General features: G+C 39.3%; 1 protein-coding gene across 1 annotated transcript in view; it reads right to left on the minus strand.

Annotated features, from left to right (window-relative positions):
* TSPAN12 (tetraspanin 12) overlaps window positions 1-20,960 on the minus strand; it is a 738,019-nt gene that overhangs the window by 214,988 nt on the left and 502,071 nt on the right. The window contains exon 6 of the mRNA XM_044088738.1: window positions 3,514-3,621. Coding sequence (XP_043944673.1) covers window positions 3,514-3,621 — 108 coding nt within the window. The remainder of the gene's footprint in view (window positions 1-3,513; window positions 3,622-20,960) is intronic.

Here is a 20,960-nt window from a genome sequence, read left to right on the forward strand (position 1 = left end):
AGCAAGAGGTTCTCCTGTTCAAGTCTCGGCTGGAGTGCCTTCTGTGTGGAGTCTGCATGTCCTCCCCACGGTCGAGTGGCCTCCAAAAGACATGCGTGAATGGGCATGCCTTCGCTGAAGGTTGGGCGTCGGGCTGGCAACTCGGCACCATAAAAATCTACTGCCAATCATTAGCAGACTGGAGTTCCACTATGGCGACCCCTAATCAGGAAAAGCCGAAAAGACAAACAACAACAACTAATTTTACTTTTCTCACAGTGATCTTCACCAAAATGCTCATGTTTTTCTTTTTCAGCCTGCATCTATTATAAAACTGTACTGAATACTACTTTTATAGACTAACTAGATGATGTGTATTCTTCACCTTATTGTATGTATACTATTGTACTATATAATTACTGTATTTTGCGTATATTTCTGTGAAGCTTTTCTCTCTGGGCCTTAACTGAAAATGGGCTTTTGGCCCAGTTGGACTTTCCCGGTACATAAATAAATAAAACTACCTCTAGGAAGGGGTTAATCAAAGAGGAACTTACCCCTAAAAGTTACAAACTAGTACAGTCCACCACAACTTCATATGAAATGAAGACAACTTGAACCATGCTATCAAAGTCCTGGCTGTAGTGTAATAACCGAAATCATGCTATCAAAGTCCTGGCTGTAGTGTACTAACTGAAATCGTGCTATCAAAGTCCTGGCTGTAATGTAATAACTGAAATCGTGCTATCAAAGTCCTGGCTGTGGTATAATAACTTGAGTCATGCTATTAAAGTCATGGCTGTAGTGTAATAACTGAAATTGTGCTATCAAAGTCCTGGCTGCAGTGTAATAACTTGAACCGTGCTATTAAAGTCCTAACTGTAGTGTAATAACTGTGTTTTCAAGGCTGACCCATCACTCTCCAAAAAAAGAACTAGTCCCAGCAACAACAATCACAACCCATTTTTGTAAGAGACGGTGTGACACAAAGCACACATATATATACAGATATATAGATATATACACCAACTATGGCATTGGAAGTCCATTCTCCCTATTGAAAAGCAATGCAATGTTGTATATGGTTCAAAGTAATAGTGCAGCAGTCGAGGACAAATTGGAATATCTCCACGAAATGAAAGTCCATGAATTATGCACAAACCAGGTTATGTGGCTACTATACATTGTCCCATATCTGGTTACATTTTCCATTAGAATCCAAAATAAAGTTCAGAAATAAAGATTCCTGAATGATCTGTTAGTCATTTGATTATAAGATGGCTTTTTGAGTACATATGTTTCAGTATGCTAAAAAATTGTCCATTCACTTAAATGGATTCTGCACTCTAGAATGTATCCTTGTCTGATGCCTTAAATTTATATGATATTCCTGTACCACAGATGTTCATTACACTTAACTACCCATGTCTATGGATCTGCTCTGGTGAACTGCATTTACTGAAATGCAGTGATTTTTTTTTTCACTTCCCGTTCCAAAGATATGAGAGTAGCCATCATTTCTACTCTACCTAAGGCATGACTGAGCTACACAAATGCTACCTTGGACTTAATTTTAAGGGTCTTTTTGACAACTTCCACTCTTCTGAGTCAAAAAGCACAGGGAAGTTTGGCTATCAGTTCAGTGGCTTGTGCCAGCAGAGAAATCTGGAAATGAAATATGCTGCACAAATAGTTATGGGTTCAGTGACCCAAGGAGACAGATTTATTGATTCATTTGCTTAAATTTTGCACAACCTTGGACTTTTTTTCTGGGAGCAACCAAAGAATTATGTTGCTCAGACACAAGTTGAGCGGATAAAATCAAAGAGGAATCAGCTTTTTGATCCTAAGATGCCTTAGAAGTGGAACTACCCAAATCTAGGTTACACTAAGAAATAAATATGGAATCCATGATAAAAAGATCAAAGCTGGAAATGTCCCAGGCCTCTGGCTTTGTCCGCAAAAGATTAATAAGAGATGTATGATCATTGTAGAGCTGATTTCATTAGTCTGAGAGGTTCAGCAGAGGAGTGAGTTTTCAGAAAAACAAGAACACGCATAAGAGACAGAAGATTCATTATCCAAGTCATTATCAATCACAGGGACCTACCGCCACCAAAACACTACAATGGCCCAAGAATCAAAAAGGGTAAGATATGTCACATTTGACTGTCACAGTTAAAACTGCTTTGCATTCCTCTATAGGAAGGAGGGAAGGAAGGAGGCTATGAGCATTTAATAGCAAATGTGATGCCAAAGTAGTACATGATGACAGAATCATACCTAAATGTTGGATAATTATCGTGTGCAGACAGTCAGCTATATTCCAATGCAAACTGAAAGGTTATCAAAAATCTGTCATGGAAATGGGAAAATCTGATGGCCAGAAGGCAGGCCTAAAAGGGACTGCAGTGTCTGTCTCAATACTCTGATGACACATCAACCATGAAGGGGTGCCGAAATATTCAATCTCCCAGGTCGAAATTCATAATCATAACCAGAGAGCATAACAGTCTGCTATTCTACGTCCCCTGTGAATGAACAGAGGTGGCACCAGCACACTACATCGTGGCAGAGTGTCCTTATGCTCAACCTCATTACCTTCAGAAAATGAGATGCAGTACTATAACCTCTATCCAGATGATGATGACATTCCTGGTGCTAAAGCAGATGAGCCCATCAAGAGCTTAGTGGACTCTGAAGAGTTGCCAGTCTTGGTCTCTGGGTTCCTCATCCGCTACCACTCATGTTACTGCTGGGATCCATAGATAAGACTTCAGGGTCTCCTCCATCAGTGCTACGCATTCCATGATGATGAAAACCTTCTGGCTTTCTTGTCAGCTCCAATAAGTCATGGAAATGAAACCCCTACAGCAATAACAGCACATTATGATGTAACCTGATCTCACACAAAAAAACAATATCTTCTTGGTGGTTTTGACTTTGATATGAAAAAATAAAGTCACTGTCAAGACTCATGTTTTAAAGAATGGATATGAGAACTTTCCAGTAGTATAAATAAGGCACAGAGCCAAACAGCATGACTGACGGAAAAGAACAAGATATTATTTGGGGATGATGTATCCTTTCTTCCTGATACTTTGAAGCTATGTGTGAGCCAAAGCTCAAGATTCTGAATGAACTACGTGAAAGACTGAAGAATGAAGTACTTTAATTATACACATAGTACAGGAGGCATCTCAAACTATTATCGTAAATTATCTATCTATAAAGCTGTTTTATCCGTGGTAGTGGTGCTGCGGTAGCGCTGTCGCCTTACAGCAAGACGTTGTCCCACTCGATTCTCAGCTAGAGTGTCTTCTGTGTGGAGGCATGCGTGAATGGGCGCGCCTTAGTTGAAGGTTGTGCATCAGGGCTGGTAACTCGGCACGTAAAAATCCACTACCAAAACATTAGCGGACCGAAGTTCCGCTGTGGCGACCCCTAACCGGGATAAGCCGAAAGACACAACAACATCCATCTATAAAGCTGTTTTAAATGGCATGAATTTATGATCCAGAAAATAATGCTTACCTCCCGCTGAAAGAAATTCCACGCATGTGTCAGCCACTGGTATCTGGGTAAACCATAGTTTGGCATCCTTGCTTTCAAGCTGACCATATCAGACCACTGCACTGGAGTCTGAAATAAAATATATTTAATAACATCAATATTTGTAAAGAAAAAATATATTTAATAACATCAGTATCTTCCAAATGGCAGCACAGTGGTGCGGTGATCAGTTCCAAAAACGTACAGTACTTGGCTCTCTGGTTCAGTATTTGGCTGGAGTGCTTTCTGTATGAAGTTTGCATTTCCTCATCAAGTCTGTATGGGTTTTCCCAGTATCTCTAATTTTCACCCTCATCCCAAACACATATCAAAATGTAAACAGGTTATCCCCTAAATTGCCCTTAAGTGTATGTAGTGTGTGTATGTGTGAGTGATTTTACAGAGTAGCTTTTCCTTATGCATGCTGTTTGCTGGAAAACTAAAAAATGTGTGAAACTGTGGATATCAGAAGAGAAAATCTTAATATATACTCACTTTAAAAGTCTTCAGCTGATCTGTTTAGTATGCATCCATTATCCTAAGATATATTTTAAAAAAATAATGACATTTCAAATCCAAGGAGACCAAAACTATCCCTTTATATTTATTCAGCAAATGTTTATTTTCCACTCATCTAGTTACCAACAATCTTATCTTATTCAGGGTCACAGATGACTCTTCCATTAAACATTCAAACAAGAAAACATATGGCAGTCTTTTTTTATGCAAGAGGCTGTTCAAATCAGTTTTCTCAGGAAAATATTGAAATGTTTTCTTTTTCTCCTTAAATAAAACTGCTAGTCTCTGGCTAGTCTAGGTGTTAAGAGAATTTCTTGCTCTTTTTGTGGTTTTGAAATGCCCACGAAGGGTGGAATTACTCTTACTTGAGTATAGCATCCCTTCTCCATGATGTTGAGGACCCATTGGTCCCTGGTGATGGATTTAAACTGGCTCAGGAAGAAGTAGAGTTTTCCTGCTAGTGGTTTCCGGAAGGAACAGGAAGGGGTAAGGAAAGAAGATGTAGAACATAGCCACAGTTGCTCTTCATGTTGGGTGGGTTCCTTGGAGCTCCCTGCCCTTTGAGATTGTTTTGGTTGCCATCTCCTAGATTGCCTTGCTTTTTTCCCCCAAAGGAAAGCCTTCCCTTATCTTGACTAGGTGGGAAGAGCCAAGGTTTTGAAGGGATACTCCTACTGTACCTTGGGGTCGGAGACAGGTACATTTGTACATATTCATATGTAGTACATGCAATGTGCTGATTACACTCAGATCTTCCGAAAAAGACAAATCACTTAAGCACTAGAGTGGTACAAGAGCCAACCTTAAAAATGTTAAACATCCCCTGCTACAGTTGTTAAGGCCGGATCTTGGGCTAGGCAGTAAAATCTGCCAGTACAAATGACAGAAGCAGAATAAAAGATTTGTTTTTGCCTGTTATCCATCAGTAAAATGTTCTTAACTTCCTGTTCTAAACTTAGAAATTTAACAGAAAAACAGGATGTTTGTTTAGTCTCAAACCTAACTGTATGTCATTATTTATTGCCTTCAATTCTCAGCAATTTGTCAGAAAACCACGGATTTTATGAAGAACACAGCCAATGCATGAGGCAAAAATATGGCATTCTGTGAAAATCTGGAAAGTTGAGATGCATGGAAGATGAGTGTAAACATAAAAAACTGTGTTACACTATCTTTCTAAAAGCACTCACTAAGTGTTCTATGGTTTTGAAAGCTGGTAAAACACTTAGCGTTTTTTTTCCCTTTTTATTGTAACTTCTAAAAGGGATAAAACTCCATGCACTACTAAAAATTATGAATGGTTCACTCTTACTAACCTAATATTATGTGTTCTTAACATGGATGCCATGATTTATCTTCTGAGCTTCACTCCCAAGGTGAATTTCTTGGCATCCATACCGAGAATACATAATAATGGGCTTAGCATCAGTGAACCACTCATAATTCTCTATATTTTATATTAATATGAATATATATATATATTTATATATATATATATATATATATATATATATATATATATATATATATATATAGCTCTACTTCAGTAGATCGAACTTTTACAAATTCGAACCACATATGGCCGAGACCATATGTTCGAACTTATAAAAGTTCTAACACTGAAGTAAAAAGAAAAAAACCCCAAAAAAAACAAAACTAAATGTCTACTTAAATATACCAACTCCAAGATCGCACTACATTGAGGAAATGGGAAATCTTCCCATTATGCACTGTACGGAGATCTCCGATCGAACTTTTACAAGTTCAAACATATGGTCTCAGCCATATGAGGTTCGAACTTGCAAAAAGTCGATCTACTGAAGGGGACACACACACACACACGCACACACACACACATATATATATATATATATATATATATATATATATATATATATATATATATATATATATATATATCTAGATGTAGATACATATCTCTATATACATACACACACAGATATATATATATATATATATATATAGAGAGAGAGAGAGAGAGAGAGGGAGAGAGGTATACCTCTCAACCTCTTAGTGCAAGAAATCTGGACAAAGCCTGACATAATGGGGGGGGGGGGACAAAGGCCAAAAATAGAGACACATTTTAAATATTGCTTTTATAAACTTAGAAAGTTGCTAGGATAACAGGATTTGTGTTAGCATGCATTTTCTTAATGATATATGTCATTATTTAGTGACTTTAATCATTAGATCATCCCAGTGATTTGTCAAAAAACACAATTTTTATGAGGAACAGACAAAAAAATGAGGCAAAAATCTGGAGATTCTGCAAAAATCTATACAGTTGAGAGGTATGGAGAGGGGGGAGAGTGACAGAGAGCGAGAGAGAGAAGAAACCTCATTTCAAACACAGAAGGATTTATGCATACCAGTGAATGAACTTGCAGCAAATAGCAGGTGACAAGAGTTTATAATAAGAGGGATGGATGACCATTGCAGTATCTTTGTTGTCCAAGAACACAAGACCTTGGTGCTGAAGTAGTACTATGTGACAGGAGAGCTCTTTTAAAAGGAAAGTCACCTGATGGGTCTGTTCAGAGCACCATTCAAAGCTTCATATGACCTTAGAGATGTTCTCCTGAGTACCAGAAGCGACTCATTCAGAGATTTAGCCTTCTAAGTAGGTATGTATATAGAAATGTGGGAAAATTCTGGAAATGGATTCCAAAAATCTAGTATCAATGCAGTATTCACATCTGACAGCTGCATGACACTAGAGTTGTTACATGTACAGTCATATAAATTTGTACCTGTTGGTGCAACCAAATATTACTAGCTAACCACATTATAGATTCCAAACCAACTCTGAGTTACTCTGTAAAATGTGATGATGCGCCATGTGAGCGTGCTGTCTTGCACAAACACATGTTCGTGCAAATCCCCATATGTGTACCTTTGTAATATCTGAAAACTACATAAATGAGAATGCTTAATTTCCCTCTGGTTACCTGTAGCTACCGTTACTTTTCACCTAACTATGCTCTTTTGGTAAGAATACCATACATACTACTTCTGTGACTTAAGTTAGACAGTTTTTATTAAGGAGAAGATTGCACTGTATGTCAGGGCTATGTGAGAGTGCTGAGGTTGGGCCTTGCTGAAAGACTGTCCTCTACTCATATTTCTTCACTACTGAACATTAATATTTTCCTATGTTAGAATATGGTTAATATCTAAACCAAAATTGCTAAGGATGAAGCTACCAGGTAACAGGAAAAGAGGAAGGCTTAAGATAAGGTTTATGGATGTGGTGAGAGAGGACATGCAGGTGGTTGGTGTGACAGAGCAAGATGCAGAGGACAGGAAGAAATGGAAACAGGTGATCTGCTGTGGTGATCCCTAACGGGAACAGCCGAAAGAAGATGATGAATGACAGGCATTTGAATTTTACACTTCATATTCTTCACAAAATAAATGATAAAACAAAACCTTTTATTCTAGCAATTTTCTAAGTTTATAAGATCAGTATTTGAAATGTGTCCCTATTTTGGGGCTGTATTCCCCCATTATTGGCTTTGTCCAGGTTTTTTGTGCTAAGAGGTTGAGAGTTATGGTGAGAAGTGAGAAATGAATTCAGTAAATGATATCCATTTAAGTTTCAGTCTTCCTATCTTTTAGGAAATTGATGATCTGGCATAATGGCATGTTGCTCTGACTGTACTGCACAAGGTCCTGGGTTCAAGACTTGGCAGTGAAATGCACAATGGTAACATAGCATTTTATTCTAGCAACTTTCCAAAATTATACAAGCAATGTTTAAAATGTGTCCCTGGTTTTTGGCCTTTTGCCCCCCCCCCCCAAAAAAAACACTAAAATTGAAAATAAGTGCGAGAAGCTGTGAAAGATGCCTATGGCTTACACTACTGTCATTCTATTTATATATATGTATATAATATATGTATGTATGTATATGTATATATATATATATATATATATATATATATATATATATATATATATTTATATATATGTGTGTGTGTAAGTACACTTTTATGATGGAAATGTTCTGAATTAGGCACTTTTGTCATTATTGGTTCATGCATTTTATTTCACTGCCTACTGGAAAAATGTTCAAACAATAAATTTAAAATACGCTCTGTCTAACAAATGTGCTGTATTATACAAGGAATATAATTTAATAAACTCAGACAGGTGTATCAAAGAATGCATGTATGTTTCTTGTTTTGTGTGCAAGGGGCCTATGATTTGAAAACAGCCCAAAGGTAATCTTTATCTACCACTGACCAGATGCATTTTCTTTGGATGTGGTGTGGGTTTCAATGCTGTTTCAATGAATGTGAGTTTCAAGGGCAGAGAAGTTTTAATGCAAGGTCTGTTTTCATTGTGAGACAGTATTGCTTTGTTTAGCAGATGTCTATTAGTGTTTGTGCATTGTGCTGTAAAATGTAAAATTAAAATCCAAATAATCATTGTAGAAGTAAAGCAGTATGCACACATTAGTGTTTATGGTCAATGGGGCGAAATAGCCAAGTAATGGGACATTGGCTGCAGGGGGACTCTGGTGCCATATTTTGGTTGTCTGTTCTTTAGTTTACATTTGAAAGGTGGTATCCCACAATTCCATTGGAGTAATTATGTATGCAAATTTTACATTAATCAGCGTACATATTTGTACCTATTTTTCATGGGCCTTGTCCAGATTTTTGATGTTTCCAGGTTGAGAGGTATGTTCGCTATACTTAAAATCAGGGAATCTTGTTGAGTTGACAACAGGAAAGAATGGCAAGGTTTAAGGGCTACAAATGCTCTGCTATTAGGGTGCACAATGTCATGATGTGCAGCACTAGAGGGCATATACCCCTTCCCCAAGTGTGAAAACTTCAGAGAAAAAATGCTAACTTAGACAGGAAGAAAGGATAGTCCATTCACAGCCCTGCACAGAATGTTGCTCTAATGTTAGGCTACTGTTTTTTATAAAGTCCCCTACTTCTGGTTTCTGTTTTGTAAAATACTCAATTCAGACAGCTCTGTGACAGGAACTCACATTTGTTAGGCAGTAGTAAGACAAATGACAACTAGAAGGGTCCCACTGATAAGTATGATTTAGAAATAGCATACAGATATGCCAATGCAGCATTCTGTTCCACAGCAGCCTGCTCTGTTACACGAAGCCTGCCTGCTACACACAAATGTACACTAAATGCTGTTTTATATTTGTCTCAGTGAAATGCATTTATACCTGTTGGTTTGTACACATGCTAACATCCATACCTCTCAACCTCTTGGCTCAAGAAATCTCGACAAAGCCACAATTAATTGAGGGACACAGGACAAAAATAGGTATAGATTTTAAATATTGCTCCTATACAAGGAAAAGTTTCTAGAATAACAGATTTTGCATATTCACACATTTTCTAAGGGATATGAAGTGTGAAACTGAAATGTCTGTCATGATTTAGTGACTTTAGTCCTCAGAAATTTGACAGAACAAGATAAATTTTATTTTTTTTTACTTTTTGTTTGATTTTACAAACAATAATTTATGTAGATATCTAGCAAATGAACAAATAAAATACAGTAAACTATAAACTATATACAATCATCCACAATAAAATCACTCGTATTATATAATACCATTAATATTTATCCAGTAAATTTTGTAACTTTTGCCAAGCTAAACATTTATGAATCATATGAGATGCCCTTGTAAAAATAGTTTGCATTTCTTTATTACATACACACTTAGCTATACTCATGAAATTGCTAAATAAGCGATCATGTTTGATCTTCCAGTGTATTGTCATTACTTTTCTAACAATGGCCAAGATAAATTTTATGATAAACAGACCAAAAATATCTTGGCAGTCTGTGAGTATCTGGACAGTTGAAAGGTATGTTCACAACTTTGATGCTAACTTACCACAAAGAGATCTTCTACAATATTTTAATTGGTTGCTATCAAACATTATTCTGCGGTGTATCTCATTTCAGTTGCTGTAATACTCACTGTTCAGGCTGATGAGGAGTGCAACTTCCTTTTTTTTGTTACAGCAACTATCTATTGCAGATCATCTGTGTTAAAATTGTTAAAATGATAAATGCTTGAGGTGCAAACCATGATGCATTGCTAAATATTGCCACTAGAGGGCAATGTGCATTACAGTTTACAGTGTTTTCTAACATTAGAATATTAACTACACATGACCTGCTACAGACAGGCTCTCTCAGATTCACTATATTTATTTATTTATTATTTATTTTTTTGTACTAATTTGTTTGTATGTATACTTTTAGCTGTTTATTGCTTTCTCATAATCAGGCTGATACAACAGGTGGGAATCCTTTTTCAGTAGAGACCTGAAAAGATGGGCTGCAGTTATACTTAGAAAAATGAAACACACACACACACACACACACACACACACACACACACACACACACACACACACACAATACACATATACACACACACATTACACAAAATTTACAATAAGTAGTATGATGCTAGATCATTTCAATACCAGATCAGGCCAACTCACCTAAAAAATGCCAGATGTTCACTTAATTGTATTACAGTTTTTAATATGTAAATGGTGTAGATATTAAAACAAATAAAAAACAAATACAATAGGAATAAAAAGTCTTATGGCTTTTCCCGGTTAGGGGTCGCCACAGCGGAACGGTCTGCTCATGATTGGCAGTGGATTTTAAGGTGCCGAGTTGCCAACCCGACACCCAACCTTCAATGAAGGCACACCCATTCAGGCTCGCACCTACCTGCATATCTTTAACTTCACTTGACCGTGGGGAGGACATGCAGACTCCACACAGAAGACGCTCCAGCCAAGAAATGAACGGGAGAACTATAAATATTCAAATAACATAGAAAACACCTCATGCACACATGCCTCAACTTGATGACTGATGTAGGGCATTTGGCCACGTGCCATTCACTGAATGCATTCTGTATGCCAGGTATTGAATGATATAACTAAAAGCAGACAAGGAATTCCCTCATTTGTACTTCTTCATGACAAAGGATTTTAAGCTGAGAAGAATGGCTACAGCATTGCTACCTTGCTTCACCTGACAGATTATGCCATCTGAGTAGCTTCTGTTTTTTTTTTTTTTTTTTTTTAACCTAGTCCATGTGGCACAATGGCACAGCGGATAGCATTGCTGCCTCATAGCAAGAGCTTCCTCAGGTTAATTCTCGGCTATGGTGCCTTCTATGTGGAGTCTGCATGTCCTCCCTGTGTCTGCATAGGTTTCCTCTGGGCACTCTGGTTTCCTAAATAGGCAATAGGTGTGAGTGTGTGTACAAGTGTGTTGTGTGGAAGAACAACTGTGGCAGTGCTAGACACCCAGTGGTGTGAAACTTGGTTCTAGATGATTGCCACTGCTGACACCATGACGCCATGTACAAAATGGGAAAAAGGGTTGTGAATGGGTGGACTTATTTCTAAAGCTGTAATGCTTTTCTGAAATTACAGCATACTCAGCAAGAAAATCTACTGGTTGGGTTGGCACCCACTTTTTAAAGACTTTAGCAAGAAGGAGCTTTGCAGACATAAGGGTCTACAAATGGACCCACTGTTGGGCATTCAGCTTTATCCTTGGCTATAACACTAGTTTTACATAAAATGGTAAGCATGTCCTTTAGTTTAGCTTTTTCTTACAGGAAGCTTTACAGGCCCAGTAATATTGTCACCTATTAGCTAAATGTTTTAGCATGCACTGTCTTTATTTTCATTTGATGTTTTCAAAGCTTTATTTACCGGTGAGTCACGCTGAAACAATGGAAATTAAACAATTTTAGTGAATGTGAAACTTCCATACAAATGGATGAGGGTTTTAACAAAAGGTCATGATGGGATATGTGACTTGCAATTAATTCTGGAACCTAAGGAAAGAGCTAATCCCTTTGGACACATGCTGCTATGTTAGGACAAGGAAAGGATTTTCATTATTTACAGGACGTCTAATAGTAAAGTCTTCATTCTTCTCCTGATGCCTTCAGAGTGCAACAGGATTGAAAAATTATTAAACATACTACAACACAAACAAGTCAAAGCAATAGAATTCCAGTGAAAGTTGCTTTAACTATCATAACTGACTGGATCAATTACTGCAGCCAGAATTGATTTATTTATTTACTTACATTTGTTGACCAGGAATGTCCGACTGGACATAGGTCCATTTTCAGCAGAGGCCCGGGGAGAAAGCTCCACAATTAAAATATACAGACAGTAGTTACATTGGATTTACATAGCAAATAACAATTTGATTAACATAGCAATTAACAATTACAAACATAGTTATAGATGAAGAACATAGTACATCAGTAGACAACTAGAATCTTTATCTGCGAAGTACATAACAGACATTAACAATTGTTAACAATAAGAAGTTCCTGCTGTATAATAAGTACTAGGCTTATGAGCGTCCGAGCTTGCTATAATCAAGGTAGTTAGTGGGGTGGAAGGAAACGTAGTGGGTGGATGATACTAGAGTGGAAGTTGCAAGGGCATAGCCAGCATGTTTTTAGGTGCGCTTTTAGTAATGTTTTGAAGTGAGTAAATGATGGCACGGAGGTAATTGTGGGTAGGAGGGAGCTCCATAATTTGGCTATGGTGCAAGAGAATAGTGCTTCACCAGCAGAGTTATTGGCTTTAGTGATCTGCAAGTGATTTTTGTTGCTGGATCTTAGTGGTCTGGTGGTGCAATAAGGTTGGAGTAGATTCTGGAGGGATGGGACATTTAGTGGATGGTTTACTAGTTTGTGGGCGAGTGTGAGTTGATACCACTGAAGGAGGTGAGTGAGTTCAAGCCAGCCCGGTTCAGCAAGTGAGAGACAGTGGTGACTACGGTAGGATGCCCCTGTGGCGAATTTGGCGATTTTGTTGTAGCAGGTCTTTAGCTTGTTTAGAACGCATTGCCTTAGGTTGGTGTATATTGGAGAGGCATAAAGTAGGGTGGAGATAAGGTGGGAATTTGCTACTGAAATCTTTGCTCCTTTGGTTAGAAGTTGCTTATTTCTGTATAACGCTCCTAGTTTTTTGTGGACTTTTTTATGGTCATGGATATGTGAATGTCAAATTTTAGTTTATTGTCTATTTCCACTCCTAGCAATTTGGTGTGTTCTGTTGGGTGTATAGTGGTGTTGTCTTTTGCTGTGATGTTAAAGTGAGAGTTGTTTTGAGTATGTTTGGTGGGTTGGAAGATGAGTAGTTTAGTTTTAGAATAAGAATAAGCATGTTCATTTGCTAACTGACTTTGCAGATAGCAGCAAACAATAACAAAGTATCAAAACACAGATTAGATACAATCAACCAATAACAAAGTATCAAAACACAGATTAGATACAATCAACCAATAACAAAATATCAAAACCCAGATTAGATACAATCAACCAATAACAAAGTATCAAAACCCAGATTAGATACAATCAACCAATAACAAAGTATCAAAACCTAGATTAGATACAATCACATTCAGTTATCATGACATACTTGGACTCCTTACGTTCACCATCCAAAATTTGATTACTATGACCATGACATCTGTTTTAACTTAATCAGTATAAGGAAACCAACTAAAATATTCCGGACTTTTCCAGAGGAGATTACTCTAACATTAATGAAATCATATTGAAAACAAACTGGAGGACTATATCCAACTCCTGCAATCTTGCAAAAGAAATAACAATGGATTTAGCATTATTATTGCGTACATTCAAAAACCATATCCTCAGATCACACAAGTATATAAGCAAATTATAAAATCAGTATATTATGTAAGAGGAAAGCAAGAGGGATCAAATAGCCTTCAAAGAGAATCCAAACTCTGATGATAAATGGAGGTTTAAAATAACTCAAAAGAGCACAATAGTTGCATAAAAAACTTCATGGCCTAATTGTAAAATTTGTCTAGTCACTGAAGTAAAGGGGATCTAGACTAGATACCTTAATGAGGGAATCCAAGTCAGTTCCTCACACAATGCAGCCCACCCACCAAATTATGACAAACACACCGCAGACTGTAAGAATCAACTAAGCTTAAGACAAACTTACACAATGGCCCCGATCTTTCCAGAAGCATACATAAAGACACATAAGGAGACACAGCCAGTACTATATAATACAGATGCTCTGCATGCTATCTGTTTCAGCCAGTGACATGCAGTACCTTCCAAAAGTAAGATTCAGACAATGTAGATTTGCTCAATGGTTCCATGTCATGTTACCAGCTGAAGGCAATAAGAGTATCTTCTTAATTTATAACAGAAAATAAAAACAAAGCTGGAATTAGCCAATCCAGAGCCCTATGGCATCCCCCAATCTGTGAAGAGCCAAAAAAAAAAACGCTCCTCAAGGGGAACCTCACACTTTCATTTTAAATTGTACCAAGCACTTCAGCCTGAACACAAATGCATTCATTTCTGAATGCCGGTCATGTATTAATGATGCTCACCACATCCTGCTTTTCACAGAACTTACTGCATCACTGTAAATCTTATAATCTAATACTCATTGATAGGGTCTTGTCACCCTCCTTTAAAACACCCATTTTCCTTATTTCATTCAGGAATCCATGCACTTCTTTCTTCCTCAATAAACAGCATTGTTTAATTATTCAGAGCCTTTCTGAGTTTTCTGTTCCTTATAGGTTCATAGGTGTGTACTAGCCTAATGGTCCTGGGGCCTTTATAAGCCTAGCCCATAGAAGTGCCCTAGCATTGTGCTGCCAGGCAATAGTTCTCAGTGCCTCTATCAGGTAGAGCCACTGGAGTGATCCCCGGGGTGAACTTTCTATTACCCATCCACTCATCAAGATTTCTCTTGAAGAGGGACAGTGAGGTGCTCTGCTTAACATGTATGGGAAGTCTAGTCCAGAGCATGGGCAGTCTCTGGATGAGGAACCTGTCCCTCCAGCATGTTCTGTTGATTGTGGTAATGAAGTCTCTGGAGCGTGTGAGGTGGAAGGATTGGGATTTCTTTAGATGTAGCATTTCTAACAGAGCTGGGTCAGACATGGCTTCGTAAGTCAAGCAAAGATCGCCTCTAAGTAGGCGATATGAGGCAGAGAATAACTGGAGTCTTTTGCATTTGTCAGTGTAGGACATGTTTAATGCATAGGATCCTCTTCGTGAGATACTTCTGTGGCCTCTCCATCTGTTGCAGGTGTCTAGTGAGGTACATGCCAAATGGGGCATTATACTCAATGACTGGTCTAATGAGGGCAGAGTACAGAGAAACGATGACCTCTTTCTTCCTGGATGCAAAACCTTTGGTAATGAGATGTGCCACATAGAATGACCTTCTGACCACAGTGGCAATGTGGTGGTCAAAGGAGAGGTTGCTGTCAACCTGTGTCTCCATATCTCTTATAAAACCTTCTGTGTTCAGTGGGCTCCCATTGATGTGATAATTAGTGGGAAATAAGTTTTTACCAAAGGGGATGATGACACATTTTTTGGCATTAAGCTTAAGGCCATGGTTTTGACACCAGTCATTGGTCTCAGTGATGCCTTTCTGTAGGATATCTGCATCACTTTGGGGAGTTAGTAATGGCTCAAAGCTTGCAGTTGTCTGCGAACTTGGTCAGCCAGAGTCTCTTTGTGTTGGTCTGGACTTCTGAGAAGAAGATGCCAAACAGAAGAGGACCCAGAATCCAGGACCTATCCCCGTGGGACTCCAGTCGTGACTGGTCAGCAGTCTGACTTGGAGTCTACTATTTTCACACCGTGTGTTCTATCTGTGAGCCAGTTTGCAACCCACCTAGTGATATAAGGGTCGATGTCTAGTTTGATGAGTTTATCAATAATTCCCAAGTGAGAAACGGTATCAAAGGCCTTGGCCAGATCAAGGTAAGCTGTATGCACTGCCTTACCTTCATCCACAGCCCTGGTAACTGACTCAAAGAAGTCAACCAGGTTCAGCAGGCATGATCTCCCTTTCACAAAGCCAAGTTGCGTGGGGTTTAGAGTTTGGAGATTTCCTATATCTTTGTTAATCAGGTCCATGATGATGCACTCCATAGCCTTACATATCAGACTCATCAGGTTAATGGGGCGATAATTCCCAGGGTCTGTAGTCACTCCCCCTTTATGGAGAGAGATGACTGTAGCAGTGTGCCATTCAGTAAGGAAACAGTCTGAGGTGAGACTGTGATAGAACAGGGCACACAGGTGTGGTGTCAGTTCACTTTGTAGTTCATGTAGAACACAGCCAGCTACATTGTCGGGTTCCATGGAAGCTGTATTCTTGGCCTTGGACAATGCAGCTTAACCTGTGCAGCAGAAACGCTGGGTGCCTGACAATGTACTGGTATTGTGATTAGTCCTTTGGGGGGGGTAAAGTTGGCACTGAAACTGTCGGCCAGTATATTGGAAATATCTGTTGGCTCAGTATAGGAGGCACCATTGTGCAATAACTCAGAGCAATTCTAGGTATTGCTGTGGAGGTTCTTGATATAAGTATATAAGGCTTTGTAATTGTTTTTAGTGTCTGCTGCAATTCTGCCTTCATAGCTGGCATCAGAGGATTTGATGAGGGATCTCAACTTTTTGTTGAGGCTAATAAGGGAGTTTTTCCAGTCTTGGCAGGGTAGTTGAAGTCTCCTAGTATGAGAATGTTGGGTTGGACCTTGATAGATTCCAGGGTGCTTGGGAACATGGAGTGAGAGTCTAGGGACATGGTTGGGGACCTATAGCAGGCAATGACCTGAATCGCCATCTTACCCAATGTTAGTTGTATCTGAAGTATCTCAGATGTGTTATGCCGGGCTACTAGTCTGGAAGTGTACATATCCTTTATGAATATGGAGACACCACTGCCTTTGGAGCTACGGTCCATGTTTCGGGGCCAAAAGGTGTGGAATGAGTTATAGCCTGGTAGCACAGGGAGGGATTTCTGCTGCTTTAAACCAGGTCTCCATTACAGCACAAATGTCGATGTTCTCCATTTTGAGGAGTGCTTTGAGTGAGTGAATCTTGAGATTTAGACTTCTAGCATTGAGCAGTATGACCTTCAGATTGCATTTATTTATAGCTGTTACAGTGGTAATTTGGTCTTTGGAACACTGTCTAAAAGGGCACTATAGAGGTGGCAAGAGCCATAGCCAGTGCTCGGAAGCCCAGGGGCAAAGAATCAAGGTCTGTCAATCATGTCATCCCAAGCAGACAGATACTGGATCCCCTTAGAATGACACAAGAAACTTAGCCAGTTGTTGAAGTTAATCATTTTTGTTTGTAGTGCGGTATCATTCTGGGTGACAGTAGGATACTTCTCAGAGCTAGGGTCATACATGCCTGGATCACATAATCCAAGAGCTCCACCATGTCTCTTTTCATGTAGTCCAGGGAGGTGCGTCTCAGGTCATTCACACCCACATGGACAATGACAGAATCATACTTGTACTTGTGGAGTGACCTGAGTGCGTGTTATGTGTCGGATACTGGCACCTGATAGACAGCTGACTGTTACGTTCTCCTTATTCAACCTACTAAGTTGGACATCTGTGTGTCTCACTACTGAGTCACCTATGATTAGTGCATTGGGCAATATGTTTAGCCTTAGAGGATTAGGTTGAGGGGCACACTGTAGAGGTGAGCTATGTGTCCTGTGGTTTGTGCTGTGTTGTGGTGGTCGACTGCATTTCTGTCTTGGAGGTCTCTGCTGTTTGGGTAAATTTCTATTGAGAGCCTCCATGAAGGTGAGTGTGTGGTTTGTGTTTTTATGTGAGAGATGTGATGGTGGGTGTTCGGGAGGGCTATGTGTTCCATGTGGTATGGTGCAGGTGTTGACCTTCTCCTCTTGACCAGCTAGTCCGGTCTTGGCTGAAGAGTGCGTAGCTTCCAATTTGGTGATATAAGTGCGTCTCTCACAAGTCTGAGTGTTGGGAGGTAAAAGGGAGAGTTGCCTGTGTACATGAGGCAGTTGCTACACTGCCTCAGAATGCCCGAATGCATCAGGTTAATAGGGGAAAGCACAGGGAACTGCCCTTTAATCATGCCAGGAGGGGTGGTCATAACTACTAAGCACTGGAGCTATTTCTGTGAAGAACAACTAGTGCTGATTGCACTTAGGTGTGCTACAATAATTGCTACAAAAACCTGTTGAAGTGCAAAGTGATTAAGCTGTTTGAAGTGCAAGAGAGAAAAAACTAGCAAGATGCAAGGGAAAAACTGAAGAGCAGACTTTTTGGCACCAGTAATAGTTGACCTCAGCCCGGCGCCACTAGGCAGAGCTTAAACAAGCGTAAACCCGTGCAAAGCTAGGCTTTTAAACCAGAAAGTTGAAAGGGATGGAAAAACTGCTCAAATGGCCAATAAACTACAATTTCTGGACCAAAAGCCACTCCTCCTGTGGTAGATAGGCTACCTAACGCTTACCACTCCCACTGATAAGCTAGAAGGCTTCCCTTAAACACAGAAAGGCTTGGGGGGCTCAGAAGCATACAAACAGTCCTGGATACAGCAAATTTGTATCTGGACTAGACTAGTTACAGGAAAGGTGTGAAACAAGCACAAACGCGGGCTTAGGTTCATAGATAGGTTCATAGATTAGTACTAAGTTAACTGCCCTTGCGGGCCATTTTAAGCCTAGCCAATTATCCCTTGTGAGACTCAAACCCTGCACCTTGTGTTTGTAAGGCAAACACCTTAACCATTAGGCCACCCTCCCTTTAAACCAGATAGTTGAAAGGGATGGAAAAACTGTCCAAACGGCCAATAAACTAAAATTTCTGGGCCACAAACTACTCCTCTTGTGGTAGATAGGCTACCTAATGCTTACCACTCCCACTGATAAGCTAGAAGGCTTCCCTCCAACACAGAAGGGCTTGGGGGGGCTCAGAAGCTTACAAACAGTCCTGGATACAGCAAATCTGTATCTGGACTAGACTAGTTACGGGAAAGGTGGGAAACAAGCTTAGAACTTTTTTTTACAGAAATGCAGCTAAAACAGCAGTAAAAACAATTGAAATGCAGTGCAAACTAGCACACTTGTAGCAATATTAAAACAAATGCAGTTTAAATAAATGCAATTAAATTAAAAAATGACTAAAAACAAATGCAGAAAGCAGCAAATTAGGAAAAAAGTCAAAATGAAAGCACTTTGAGTATCTCTTTCTCCTTCCTGACGCTATTGCCGTCTGCAGGACATCAAAACTGGATCCACGGAGCTTAAGTAAGCGCAAACCCATGTAAACGTGGGCTTTTAAACCAGAAAGTTGAAAGGATGGAAAAACTGCCCAAACAGCCAATAAACTAGAATTTCTGGGCCAGAAAATACTCCTGTTGTGGTAGACAGACTACCTAGTGCTTACCACTCCCATTGATAAGCTAGAAGGACTCCCTCCAACACAGAAAGCCTTGGGAGCTCAGAAGTGTACAAACAGTCCTGTATACAGCAAATCTGTATCTGGACTAGACTAGTTACAGGAAAGGCAGAAAAGAAGCACAAATGTGGGTTTTTAAATCAGAAAGTTGAAAGGGATGGAAACACTGCCCAAATGGCCAATAAACTACAATTTCTGGGCCAAAAAAACACTCCACTTGTGGTAGATAGGCTACCTAGTGCTTACTACTCCCAATGATAAGCTAGAAGGCTTCCCTCCAACACAGAAGGGCTTGGGGGGGTCAGAAGCTTGCAACCAGTCCTGGATACAGCAAATCTGTATCTGGACTAGACTAGTTACACGAAAGGCGGGAAACAAGCTTAGAACTTTTTTTACAGAAAAGCAGCTAAAACAGCAGAAAATACAATTCAACTGCAGTGCAAGCTAGCACACTTGAGTGTGTAGCAATATTAAAGCAAATACAATTTAAATAAATGCAACAAAATAAAAAAATGACTAAAAACAAGTGCAAAAAGCAGTAAATTAGGAAAAAAGTCAAAATGAACGCACTTAGAGTATCTCTTTCCCCTTCCTGATGCTCTTTCAGTCTGCAGGACACCAAAACTGTATCCACAGAGCTTAAACAAGTGCAAACCCATGTAAACGTGGGCTCTTAAACCAGAATAAAAGTGATGGAAAAACTGCCCAAATGGCCAATAAAGTATAATTTCTCGGCCAGAAACCACTCATCTTGTGGTAGATAGGCTACCTAGTTCTTACCACTCCCACTGATAAGCTAGAAGGCTTCCCTACCACATAGAAAGGTTTGAGGGCTCAGAAGCTTACAAACAGTCCTGGATGCAGCGAATCTGTATCTGGACTAGACTAGTTGCATGAAAGGTGGGAAACAAGCACAAACACTGGCTTTTAAACCAGAAAGTTGAAAGGGATGGAAAAACTGCCCAAACGGACAATAAACTTCAGTTTCAGTGCCAGAAACCACTCCTCTTGTGGTAGATAGGCTACCTAGTGCTTACCACTCCCACTGATTAGCTAGAAGGCTTCCCTCCAACACCGAAAGTCATGGGCGGCTCAGAAGCTTACAAACAGTTCTGGATACAGCAAATCTGTGTCTGGACTAGACTAGTTAGGGGAAAAGTGGGAAACAAGCTTAGAACTTTTTTTTGGCTTTTTTTTTTGTGTGTTTTGTTTTTTTTGTTTTTTTACAGAAAAGCAGCTAAAAGGGCAGTAAAAACAATCCAAGTGCAGTGCAAGCTAGCACACATGAGTGTGCAGCACTATTAAAGCAAATACAGTTTAAATAAATGCAATTAAATTAAAAAAACTAAAAACAAGTGCAGAAAGCAGTAAATTAGGAAAAATCAAAATGGAGGCACTTGGAATATCAGAAAACAATGCCAGCAGATATATAAATAATTCAGTCAAGCAAATATTAAGGCAGTGCAGAACTCTGAACAGTTAAAAAGTGCCAAAAATATGCTTATCAGTTCTATGTTTCCAGACTGTTTGAGAAGCACACTCAGTCAGAGCACAAGGAGATTCTAGCAATGGAAGTACAACACAGA

This window comes from Protopterus annectens, chromosome 11.part0, assembly GCF_019279795.1.
Source record: "Protopterus annectens isolate FY-2018-M chromosome 11.part0, PAN1.0, whole genome shotgun sequence".
Lineage (NCBI taxonomy): Eukaryota > Metazoa > Chordata > Ceratodontiformes > Protopteridae > Protopterus > Protopterus annectens.